Source organism: Danio rerio, chromosome 24 (assembly GCF_049306965.1).
Source record: "Danio rerio strain Tuebingen ecotype United States chromosome 24, GRCz12tu, whole genome shotgun sequence".
NCBI lineage: Eukaryota > Metazoa > Chordata > Actinopteri > Cypriniformes > Danionidae > Danio > Danio rerio.
This window is the reverse complement of record NC_133199.1, coordinates 25,212,852-25,226,104: the sequence shown is the minus strand read 5'-3', so window position 1 is coordinate 25,226,104 and position 13,253 is coordinate 25,212,852. Positions and strand designations below refer to the sequence as shown.

Here is a 13,253-nt window from a genome sequence, read left to right as displayed (position 1 = left end):
TTGCTTCTCTTGACTTTTCCTATATTTAATATTTTTCCACAACATATAGGCCTAACTATGGGTTTACTAGTTTTTTTTACCGTTGTCGTAAGTTTTTTTGTTACATAAGCTCCAGATTTGGCTTCAGTGCTGACTAATCTAATGTATATGCACAAATATAATATTATAGCTTCATATAAAAAAATGAATTTAAAAGATAGATTTGTGGGGGTGTACTTATATTTGCGAAACACTGTATATAAAATAAACATGCCACACTCAAATATTATAGGTCTGTATATTAAAAATGTTATAGCTTATTAATCGGCCACTATCAACCGCAAACTGAGAAATAAAATGTCAGCTATTAAACTTGGTTAAGGTTTTGTACAATAATCAAACTAAAGGGTTGAATAAAAACAGGACACTTTAAACAGCAAACAGACATAATGGAGGTTTTTTATGAGCTATCACAAATAATAATATTATTAATTATAGATATTGTATAATGAAAAAAATTACAACAAATAGAACAATTTTTATTTTATTAATATAATAACACACGTGGAAATTGACAAACGTCATAAAATAAATGATAACAATAACGATGCCCTTTTAGCTTTGTGTCAGTATCATATTGAATAATATAACATGCTTTATCATCAATTAAAAACTTGCAGTAAAAGCGCTTTATTCAGACTGTGATGTGAGTATCTTCGATTGTACACAAGACAACTGAAGAGCGCATGGTTGGAAATCTTGCAGAAATGTGGTGAACTCAATGGAAACGACGTAACTTTTAGTTCGACAGCGCTCTCTGGTGGATTATTACGGAATGATTTTGTCTTTTATTGTTTGTGGACAAGTACGTTATTTAAAAAAAACAAAAAACATAAAAAGATAATTTAGCAAAACTTTATTTAGCATATTTCCAAATATTTAAAAAAAAAAAAATATATATATATATATATATATATATATATATATATATATATATATTGTTTTGTATATATATATATATATATATATATATATATATATATATATTTTTTTTTTTTTTTTTTTTTTTTTAAATATTTGGAAATATGCTAAATAAAGTTTTGCTAAATTATCTTTTTATGTTTTTTGTTTTTTTTTTGTGGACAAGTACGTTATTTAAAAAAAAACAAAAACATAAAAAGATAATTTAGCAAAACTTTATTTAGCTTAATATAATAATATATATTATATAATATATATATATATATATGATATATATTATTCAGAGTGTGATGTGTGTATCTTCGATTGTACACAAGACAACCGAAGAGCGCATGGTTGGAAATCTTGCAGAAATGTGGTGAACTCAATGGAAACGACGTAACTTTTAGTTATATATATATAGTTAGTTAAATATATATATATATATATATATATATATATATATATATATATATATATATATATATATATATATATATATATATATATATATATATATATATATAATGAGATAATGAGAATCATAATTGACAAACGTAACCACCAAAGGTGCGGACTTTTATTTTGAACTCTAGTCCATTGTAGCGGTGCTTTTAAACTTGTCCAGATCAACGCTTCGCTTCCTCCTGTTACTAACAGCACAAACAAAAACAAACGGTAAAGTCTCACTCTATTGTTTTTCCTGTCATTTTCATTTAAAGTAAGAATATATATATGTTTATCATCAGTACAGTCTCAGTTTCTGTCAGTTATTGTGAATAACACGATAAGCTAACAGTTAGCCAGGCTGAGCTTAATTAATGTACCGATCATAATCTATAGCTTTTGACTTGAATTTAGCATGTAACAGATATCATGCTAAATAAACTATTACAAAAATAACCATGATTGCATTATAACTAAACATGTTATTTGTCACATTGATTACCAGTTGTATAACTAGTTTACTACTATAACGTTAGTGAAATGTAAGAAAAACATTGGGTAAATTGTGTTTACTATAGTTTAACTAACGTTGCAGTAATGTTTTTTTTGCTTACTTGTACCGTAAACTTGTGTTCTGCACAGAAAGCTATTAGTCTTCAAATGCAAAGTTTATTGTTTGATCAGAATGTTCCATTCTTTGCCCATAATTGTATTGTTTTTGTTTTTTTCTAGGTGATACCCCTGTCTGTTACTGAGATGTCTTTAGTGCGCATAAACCGTCCTTTCTATTGTGCTGGTAAAAGACCCATACGAACCAGAAAAGTGTCTGCACCAAAGAAAGAATGGGTGGTAAGTAAAGAATGTGATAAACTGTATAAGTTAAATTCATTTCTACAAGTAGTGCCTCATCATTTCTATTTTATTTTATTCTTTAGAGCACAGTCAATGATCTTTCAGTGCACAAAGCCACACCAGAGGAGCTGGTAAGATGTTTATATATTTTTTTCATGTATTTGGCCATAGTGTATTTTTAGCCAGGTATTGATCTGCTTTCAGGCTCGACGTCATGAGATGCACAGGTCTCAGAACAGAGTTGTTGCACAGTGGGAATTAAAAGAAAAGACTCTAACACGTAGACGGAGGAAGAACCAGCCCCTGAGTCCTCCAGGACTTGATAGAGCCAGGCGAGACATCATCAGAGAGGTGAGTAAGGATTGCATTTGCCCTACAAAATTAGGCTTGTTATAACAGGGTTTCTGCAGGGTCTTTAAAAGTGTTAAATCTCAAAATCCAAATTTTAGGCCTTAAAAAGTCTCAAATTTACCGAAATATTGTGTTGTTGATCTTACATCTTTTTTTAAACATGTTTTAATTTTTCTCTGTTCATGTATTTTTACCAAATTTGGCAACAACAAAAAAACATACAATCACCAGCAATCATCCCAATAAAAATTTAAACTTTTTATTTAAAAAGGTAATGTTTTTACTCTATCATAATGGTTTATTTATTTTACTTGCAGTAACATTTGTTTAAAAGTTCTCCGTGTATTTACTGCTAAGGACACCGACCTGGACAGATAGTTGTGCATAGATTTAGTTTACCATAGTTTTAAAAACTTTTAAAACATATGTTCATTTTTTAAAAATTATTTAAAAGAATGTTTATGTTGGAAAAAAAGTGTATGGATACAAGTAGATCTTGCTTGTTTTTAAACAATATTTAAAATATTTAGTTTAGAAACAAAATGCTAAATATTTTTATTTTTTATGATTAATGTGTTGTTTTATTAATACATGTTTTCAATTATATAATTTTTTTGGTAGGGCAAATAAAAATATTTTCCATCTTGCCCATTTGAAAAATTCCTTAGCGTTTAGCCCTTTATGGGTCTAAAACTTCATTCATGATGGTCTTAAAATTGTCCTAAAAAGTCTTAAATTTAACCTGCAGAAACCCTGTATAACTAAAGCTGGCAGGATCATCATCACTGTATCATAATTGGTTACATTTAAGGGCGTTCATTAAGATAGGATCAAACTTATAACTCCTATATTTTATATAAAAATAAAACATATATATTGAGCGAGGAATAGGCTATAAGCGCATATATATATATATATATATATATATATATATATATATATATATATATATATATATACTTTTTTTTATATAAAATATAGGAATTATAAGTTTGATCCTATCCTAATGAGCGCCCTTATAAAATTTAACGTAGTTATTAATTGTCTGCAAGCATCAGTGCTCATTGAGATAAGATTAAAAAAACAAACATATTAAAAATAAGATAAAAAAAAATATTGTTATAGCAACCTATGTGACTGCTTTGGGAAATAACACTCGTCGTAGACGTCACAGGATGACTGATCATGAAGGAACGTGTAGTCTGGCACATTTGCTACCCACGACACGTCACGATTTTAACAAGAAAAAAAATCGCACAATCTGACATAGTGGCTTTCGTAAAAAAAAAAAATCGTGTAATCTGACCGGGGCACTGTAGGAGTTCTGATATTGTAGAATATCACACGGCTGTCAGCCAATCAGATTTGAGAACCAGACAGAACTGTTGTGTGTGTGTGTGTGTGTGTGTGTGTGTATATATATATATATATATATATATATATATATATATATATATATATATATATATATATATATATATATATATTGTTCATGTCAAAAGTACACATTATCTGACTATTAATTAATACAAGTGCTATTTTGGGGTTTCCGCCTGGATTTTACCTACACAAATTCAAAAGCTTTCCAAATGCACATGCAGAGATGTAAATGCAAAAGTTTGGTATTATAAAAAAAACAACCTTAAAATTGTCATAAAACACTGTTGAAAGTGATTAAAATTGTTGTATATGTTGTCTGTTTTATAATAAAACCCTCCAAAAAAAGAGGCGCTTTGTTTTTTTTGTTTTTTTGTAAACTAAAATTTAAATGTGTACCTTTTTAGGTTCTGTGTGGTCCAGGTTGCAGTAATTAATTTAGGTGATTCCTGCACATGTCAGTAATCTTAGGAAAAAAAGAAAAATGTCTTTATCATAATCTATGCTAAATGTTATTTTATTTCAACTGATGAGAGAATGGAAACACTTATGGGGTATTGAGCCAGTACGGACCTTTTAAAATGTAAAAAATGTGGAAGTAAGTGACGTCAGGGACCCGGTACTGGGTTCGCAGAGTTTAGGAGGATCTGGAGAGTCTTACTAACATCATCTGTTTGTTCAGGTGTTTTCAGATCACTGTCAGCTGCAGGATGTCATTGCGCGATCAGACAGAGCTTTGGCTGTAGTGAAAGACCTTTTTGGCGATGCACCTCGTAGACGCACAGGTAGTCAATTATTGTGTTGTAGAAACAAGCATGCAAAAATGTATTATGTTCTTGTGCAAGCTCATAAGTTAAGAGTGTGTTATAGGATTCCCCAGCATTACCGTGGCACCTGACTGTGACTCTGACTCTGAGCTTCCTGTTCATCAAAAACTTGATCCTCCAACACAGCTGTCATTGCTCAGCCAGTCTATGATGGATCAGCAGGTATGGCCACACTAGTACCATCTACATTTTTCACCCTGTTAAAAACAATTCTCAAATAATGAAGCCTAATTTGTAGGCCCTCAATGAGTTGGAGGAGCATGAAGAAGAATGTGATGAAGTCCAGGATGCTTCTGTGCACCTCAAATCTGTGATGCACAGGTATGAAAGACTCTTCATTTCTTCTCTGCACTGCACACAATTTGTAATGAATTTTGATGGTGTTGTTTTAAAATGTTTGTCTTCAGGAAAAGAAATAAATGTAGGCCAAAGTCTTTTCCAAGAGGCTCAGATAATCATGAGCAAGATCTACCCCAGAAACCATGCACTACAGGAGTCAGAGAAGACTACGCAGGTAATGAAGACATCAGTGTATTTATCTTAATGCAAGTTAAACAAGAAATCAATATTATATGTATATTTTTTTCTTTTCTTTTTTTCTTTTCTAGCCCTCAATGCTACAGTGGCTGTAGAACAGCTCAAATCTAGACAGACTCATCCGGGTGTTAACCAGTCTACCTCATTTGTTGATCAGTTTCTAAACCCAGAGCCTGCTTCCTCTCAACACGGTAACTAGGTTTTTTTATTTAAAAAAAATATAATTTTATAGACCCCACCCCATCCCCTGCTAAAACAAAAAGATATGGGAGAAAGGTTCAATTATACATTTTAAATAAAATAAATAAATAAATGTATGTAGAAAAAAGAGAAAAATACAAAATAACAAATACAATAATTTATAAGTATAAAGGTTGGGAAGAAGAAAATTATACCTTTTCAAAATCATCCTCCAGTTTTTGTGTATCATTAAAAGTAAGTAATACATTGTTACAGCTTTTAAAAAGAAAAAGAATTTCCCTTCTGGTTTTTTGTGTTAGGCTTTATTTTTGTCCAAGAATAATTCTTAGCCACCCTGAGATCAAAGTGGGGTATGGTTAGGTATGGTATGGTTGGGTAACAATATTGTGCTGAGCAAGCACTGATGCAAAGGCCACCCAGATCTCCTCTTAGTTATTCAGAAGTCATCGCTGAGACTGAAAACCTAAAATTATGATTGAAAGAGTCATCTAATTTGATTTTGAGAAACATATGAAGTTTCAGGACCAATGTTTGCATTTTTCAAACATTTCTGGAATAACTAATTTAAACCCATAATAAATTAATTACAAGTTTTTAAAAATGTGTTGGAAAAAAAAATCTCTGTTAAGCAGCACTTGGGAAATATTTAAATAATATTTCTGGAATTTATATATTTCAATGATTTTAGGACCACTCACACCAAGCAAAATATAACTATAAAGATAACTATAACAATGAAGATAAAATTCCAAAAATTATAGTCAATTTAAAACAATAGTAGAGTTGAGATAACCGCTATTATAATCAGAGAAATTATATTGTTGGGATCACTTTCAGAAAGATTTTTCTCAGCATAATAAATGACAAAACAGACAGCCCTTCAGAATTCATTTAAATAGAAAGGGCTTGTGCAATTTAAAGCTACAGATAGCATTGTAGAGGAGAAGCTCTGCTTGAAGTAAAGCCTTTTTTCCAAAATTATTTAAAGATAATGACTGTCTAGAAAACAGTTGGTTATATCGTGGGACGGGATGATACAAAAAAATACATGGAAGCTGTTCAAGCCAGGCTAGCAAATTAAAGTATAAAAATAAAAGTAGTTCTGGTATTCAGGATAGCTTCCGCATCGTTGTGTTATTTTTTTATTCTACTACATTGAGTGTGGTCTCTTAACTTCAGAGTTGGATGATTTAGATTACATGAGCTGGTGTAATGCGCTAGAAGTGTAGCACACTAAGGACATCTGCTGGTCACAGGTGGGTAGTGCACAAAAAAGCATGAACTAAATTAAGCAGATAATTTGCCATTATCCTCAGGGTGAATGGTCCTTTACAGTCTAAGAAAGATATGCTTTACCGACCATTTATATTTCATAAACCGTCTTCATGACATAAGTAGTGCATAAACAACGGAACTTTTTATCAATATTCAAACCTTGTTTTTACCCAGGTGTTAAGAACAGGTCAGTTCAAGCCAGCAGAGGGCGCTCAGCACATACATCTGCTATGAACAGCTCAGGGTTACACTCTCTGGCAGGAAACCAGTCTAGTCTGGAGCTTCTGCAGAGCATGCTTGAGCAGGTGGAGACTGAGCTGGACTCTCTAGACAAGCAGAATCCTCAAAGCTCAGAAACCAGACCTCAGCAGCAAAGACCAGGCCTCACTGGCTTTTCTGTGGCTCTACTGACAACACTCAGGCGTCTGACCAGCCATATCAAAAAAGTGAGGGCTCATGTGAGTGCTTTTCCAATCTATTTTTTTTTACTTGATCATTACTTTATTGGCAACATCATGTGCTCACAGAGAGACGAGGAGTCTTTGAGGGAGACACGGGAGAGAAGAAGGCTTGAAGACGAGGTAAAGGAGCAGCGAGCTCTGATTGATGCGCTGACTGTGGAGACGCTGACGCTAAGAGAGGAGAGCGCCGCCCTGCAGGTGAGCTGTTTTGTCCAGATTGTATTTTCAAGTTTGTTTTGATTCAGATGCCAACTTTGATGATGTTTGCTGGTTGTTTTCGAACAGGCGAGGTTGCAGCTGCAGATCTCTGATCTAGAACAGCGACTAAATGCTGTTAACCTGATAGCGGGAAGACCAGATTCTGCAGAACCTCACAGAACAGTGCAAATCATAGACAACACAACTCAAAGTAACCATCACAAACTACAAGCACAGACTGTAAAAAGTGCTGGGTTCCAAAACAATTCTTTCATGGTGTCCCAACGCAAATCGATTAAGTTAACTTGGTTGTTTTTATGAATTTAAGTGGATTGAACAAAACAATTAAGTTGTCCAGAAAAAAAACTCAAGAATTTAGTTGATGCAGCTCATTTTTAAAAAAGTATTTTAAACAAGCAGCAAAAATAGGTGCAGATGTTGCACAAGATCTTTGAATATAGAGTCTGTTTTATTTATTGTTTGGATTTTTTTATTGTTATAAACCTGTTTTATAATGTTGTTTATAAACTGTCTGTAAAGAAAAACATTAGGTTGAATGGGAGTAATGTACTTAATCCATTTAAACCATAAGTCAACAAATATCTCTATGTCGTTGTGCACACTGTATGTAATTTTTTCCATAATGAAAATATTTTTCAAAACACCAATCAAATCTTGCATTTGTGGTGGATAAGGTTTTTACCAGCTTTTAGTAATGGCTTTTTTTACTTAAAGCAAGGATGACTCTATACATATGTTTGTTTTTTCTTTCCAAGGAATCACGTTTTTGTTTTGTCGTGAAATAGTCTTTGAAGCTGATATGGTGATAAATTGTAAACTCTTTATGTAATATCTAGGAAGCAGTCATCTGGAATCTGAAAAGGATCTACAGCGACAGGACTTTGTCTCCGCAGCTGTGCTGCTCTCTCCTCCTCGCCAACAAGATGGTCATCCTCATGCAGGTCAGTCTGAAATACGGAAAAATCTCTCAATCTTTCGGTTTACACCCAGTAGTGTTGAGGGCTTAACACCGACAGAAGTATGAGTGTTCATTTTGAATGTAGCACTTTGGAGCATGTTGAAAATTTTCTGTGGTCCTTTAACCCAGTGTTTTTCAACCATGTTACTGCAGGACCACCAACACTGCATGTTTTGGATGTCTCTGTTGTCTGTCACACCCATTGCAGGTTTTTCAATCAGGTGTGTTTGGTGGGCAGATCTCCTGGTCCTTCAGGAAAGGGGTTGAGAAACCCTGCTTTAAACTACAAAGCTAAGCATCTAAGCATGTCCTGATCTTGCTAAGTCATTTTAAAAATTAGAACAATAGATTGACAAATCAAAGTCAAGTTTTATGGTCTTGTCTTAAAAAGTAAAAAAAAAAATTAAAGACATCTGCACTATTAAATCATATGAAAGAATAAACAGCTAAAAATTGGTAACACATTTTAAAAAAAAAAAGGCACACTGCCACTAATGAAGGTCAAAACATTGTCTTAATAAATTGTCTTTCGAGAACAATAGTAGCAGTGTGCCTTTTTAAAATTTGTTTATGATTTCGTTCTTTTTTAATTTGATTGAGCACCTACTTGTATATATATTTTTTAGGATGTGCGCTCACTGACCCCTTTTCCACCTTTAAACCACTCTTTTTAATTAGAAAAGTTTGACTTGAGTAACCCAACAACCACTCAGAACACCTTTGCAACCCTATAGCAACACACTAAACTCTACCTAGCATAAACCACCATGTAAATTTGACTTTACACCTTTAACTGCATACAATTTATTTTAATACTGTCGTAACTATCTTTGGATGACCAAAAACATCATTTTTTATTTGTAAAAGAGATTTTTGACTTGAGCCAATTAACATCCATTCAGAATTTTCTCAGCAACTGCATAAAAATTCCATTAAAAACAAAGTTGTGTCAACATGCTGGTACGGTTTGCTTGAGCTCATTTACTCAGAACATGTGAAATATTAATAATAAAAAATATACATCATCCTAGCTGCCTAGCAAGTACCCAGAGCTGTGAATGCATGAATATCAATGCCCTAGCAACCATTCAGTTTACCTAGGACTGTGGTAGCTAATTTAGTACACCCCAAACCACTCTTATTTCTTTGAAAATGTTTCAAATAAATTTAAAAAAATAGTGAAAGAATATTAATGATAACTCCTGATTTGGGCCAACATGCAAGCACTCGGAACAACTAAACAACTGCATAGTACACTGCATAATTCAGAAAGTGTTTTATAATGACTGATTTGTTATTCAGGTGTACTTTGTTATGAATAAACAATCACAATTGAAGCATATGTGTGAACTTCACCCGCTTTTATTTCTCTTGTAACTAGGTTAAATGTAAGTGACTCATGCATGTGTGTATGACTCAACAGTATGTTTGTTACTTCTCCAGCGTTTCGTCCACATCCGCATGCAGCCTCACAGCTCAACAGCGGCTCCTGTGCTGCAACAGGAAGTCAGGGTTCACTGGAGGACTTTGACATCTCCATCTCTCCTTCCTCCTTCGCTAGTCTACCACGACCCGCTCATTTGCTGGACGATCTCTCCCAGGATGCCATGCTGGAGGAGATTGCCGAACTGACTCGACAGAATGCTGCCATAAGGGCTCAGTTGGTGCAGCAGCGTCCATCTCCAGCTGGAGCTTCAGTGTCCAGAGAGCTGAGTGCAGAAACGTTCTCCACAACCAGCTCTGTGTGCAGACAAACACCACACTGTACAGAGCTACAGCAAACACTGCAGGTTAGTTATGCACTGATCTCGTTCAGCACCGAGTGGTGCGGTATGGTGCGCTTTTATGGCCGCTTCCACTGTCAAAAGGTACCAAAAAAGCAAACCGTACCGTACCACTTTTTGGGTACCCTTTTGACAGGGTACCTAGCACGACAAAAGGGAACCAAAAGGCTAAGCAAGACGCGCAGCGGAACACAATCGGTTTACAGAGAAACATCACTAGAATGTACACATGTCAGGAGAATGAAAACAAAGGAACCGCCATTTTTAAATACATAGCCGAGACGAAACTGAGATGAACAAACTGCCATGTTTATCATCACCTTTTGGACTATTATGAATTTAGAATGATGGAATTACTTTCTAACAAGAGGTTACATGTGCTGGTGAAGATTAAAGATACATATGGGAGGTTATTGTGGGCTATATGTTGCATGTTTTTGTACCCAAATAAGGACTAAATGCATGTTGTGTGTAGTTTTTCTGTTATTGGTAACATATCAGAGACCATAAACAGGGGTTAATTTGTGCTGGAACACACCGGATCCGGCACCTCATTTTACTGATCCCCCTCCTCAACCGGCCGTCCTTCCCCTTCCGTTGTTCACTTTTTACTTTTTTACGCCACTTCCCAACCCTCTTCACCTTCGTCTGCGACACCCCCATGCCATCCAATGCCCAACCACAAATATGTTCATCTTCAGCATATATGTAAGCTTTTTATTTTGAGTTAATTTTAAATGATGGATAACTCAATTTTTATCAGTTTTCAGAAATCATACAAACTAAGTTTGCTTAATAAAAATGTGCGAAAATTCAGAAAGTGGTCTGTTTTTGGCAAATTACTTGTTTATCTTTAATAATTACATTGTTGCGCTGGCTTAATAATTTTGTGTAACCCTGTTACATTTCTTTGATTTAAATAGAAAGTCAAAAAATAAATAAATATATAAATATGCTTTTGAGAAAAAGCCAATAATGACAAAGATTTGTTTTTCTGATATTATTGCTTTTAATTTGATCTCAATATCGGCTGTGATGTGTATATATATCACAATTGATTAATAACTAAACTTGTATATGTTATTTGTATTTTTCTTTTTTGCAGTTTTTTGTTTTGATGAAAGAAACATTAGTTTTATATAAAAATGTATAGTTCACTTTTTAGTCCTTAATTTTGATTGGCTGAGCTGTGTTCAAAGTATGAATTCACAATGCTGTTTTGCAGATCACTTTACAGATTACACACTTTAAATAAATTCTTGCAAAAAAAAGATTTCCATCATTTATGGTTGTCAGGGTTTCTGTGGGGTCTTAAAGTCTTGAATTTCAAAAACTAAATTTTAGGCCCTAAAGTCTTAAATTCACTGAAATATTGTCTTTTATGCCTTAAATCCTTTTAAACAAGTATTTAATGTCATTTGTCAATGTTTCTAATCACCTACAATCAATCTAAAAAAAAACTTATTTATTTTTAGAAGAAGTTGTTAAAGTGCATGTATACAACTTGGGTTTGCTTGTTTTGATACATTATTTAAAATATGTGGCAAAGAAATAACTAATTAGATTGTTTTGGGATGTGGCAAGTAAACCTCTTTTTTCATATGACCAACCAGGAAAAAATCCTTAGTGTTTAGCCCTGTATAAGTCTGAAATTTCATTTATAACGGTCTTAAAAATCTTGAATTTGACTTTATGAAACCTGCTGAAACTCTGGGTTATTCTCAATACCCTGAGCTGTTAATCTTTCTAATCAGTTTGGTTTTATAATCTGCTTTTATAGTAAACATTGAACTTGGATGTTGTAGTTCCTTAAAATGGTGTCATTTCTGTCCAGCCTGTTTCTGCAGAAAGACCTTCAGCAATGGAGATTGAACAGAAATTACAGGAACTGAACCGCCAAAGTGCTGAAGCAAGAGCTAAACTGCTAGAGCTGATTGAGCAACAGAAACAGAGCACATCCATCAGAGCTTCTCCTGCCATCTCTCCTGTTCCTCCTCCCTCCAGCAGCACTCTCACAGGTGTGTGCGCGTGTGCTAACGTCTCTTGCAGAATGAGGGTGTCTGATACATGACCGCTGTTTGTGCTTGACAGTTAAAGGATTCAATCCAGAGCCATTTTTGACACTTCCTGAGAGAAGCCATTCACCACAACTCAGTGCGAGCATGCAAAGGCAAGTTATGAAAAGTCAAGAAGCAGTTTGCTAATGACATACAGTCAGAGACATTTTCCATAGCGCTGTATTGTTTTTAATGCTCTTCTCTCAGGTCAGCTGGAAGAGTCTCACCACACAACTCTGAAAATGGGGAAATCCCAGAGAATCAGGTATGAAGTCTTGTTTTTATTACACACATTTAACCATCTATAGGCCATTTTTTTACTTGGCCATACGATGCACTTTAATTGATCCAATCACAAGTAGACAGAACTGAACACGGGTCTAAACAACGACCACATCTAGAGTTATTTTTTCATTTTTTAGAAAATGAAACATTTGTATAACTGCTGCAATTTAAAGCAGCTGATGCTCCACATATTGGCTTCTAGCAAATGGCTCATTTGTAGCCTTAGTTCCTGGTTAGGCTTTTAATAAACTGAAACAGTACAAGTATCTTTATATTTGGCCACTGTTGGGAGGCGTGCGTTGTTTCCCATCAGTGATGATATACAGGCATATGGCACTGCTACTCATGTGATATTGCATTTATACAACAGTTCGACAGCTTAAGGGTGTACATAAAAAAGAAAATCAAACACGGAGAGTCTAAAAACCCTTGTGTATAAGGAACTACTTCCGCAATTCATTTACATCTGCAGCTGACATCAGAACAGCAGAAACCAATGCTAGTTCATAAACGTCACTTTAGAGCTCGTATTTGAATGATTCTCTAGCGTGATATCTGAAGTGATGACAAAACAGGTGATTTTGCTGACATTTTAAGATTATAAGGCTAAATGTGACATGGCATACCATAAGTCTAGAGAGAGATCTTCCAGTATTTCTCTGTTGCAATCTCTGTTTTTTTTT

At 34.1% G+C, this 13,253-nt stretch overlaps 1 protein-coding gene across 3 annotated transcripts in view; it reads left to right on the top strand.

Annotated features, from left to right (window-relative positions):
• The window catches only part of spice1 (spindle and centriole associated protein 1), a 39,349-nt gene that overhangs the window by 24,070 nt on the left and 2,026 nt on the right, over positions 1-13,253 (top strand). For 2 of the 3 annotated variants that reach the window (XM_005162693.5, XM_073940331.1), the window contains 16 exons: positions 2,119-2,235; positions 2,322-2,369; positions 2,443-2,589; positions 4,649-4,751; positions 4,837-4,955; positions 5,032-5,114; positions 5,201-5,307; positions 5,402-5,521; positions 6,981-7,252; positions 7,334-7,465; positions 7,553-7,676; positions 8,323-8,427; positions 9,888-10,234; positions 12,063-12,246; positions 12,320-12,398; positions 12,493-12,550. In XM_005162693.5, the coding sequence (XP_005162750.1) occupies positions 2,143-2,235; positions 2,322-2,369; positions 2,443-2,589; positions 4,649-4,751; positions 4,837-4,955; positions 5,032-5,114; positions 5,201-5,307; positions 5,402-5,521; positions 6,981-7,252; positions 7,334-7,465; positions 7,553-7,676; positions 8,323-8,427; positions 9,888-10,234; positions 12,063-12,246; positions 12,320-12,398; positions 12,493-12,550 (2,121 nt within the window). In that variant the 5' untranslated portion in view covers positions 2,119-2,142. 3 annotated transcript variants of the gene reach the window in all.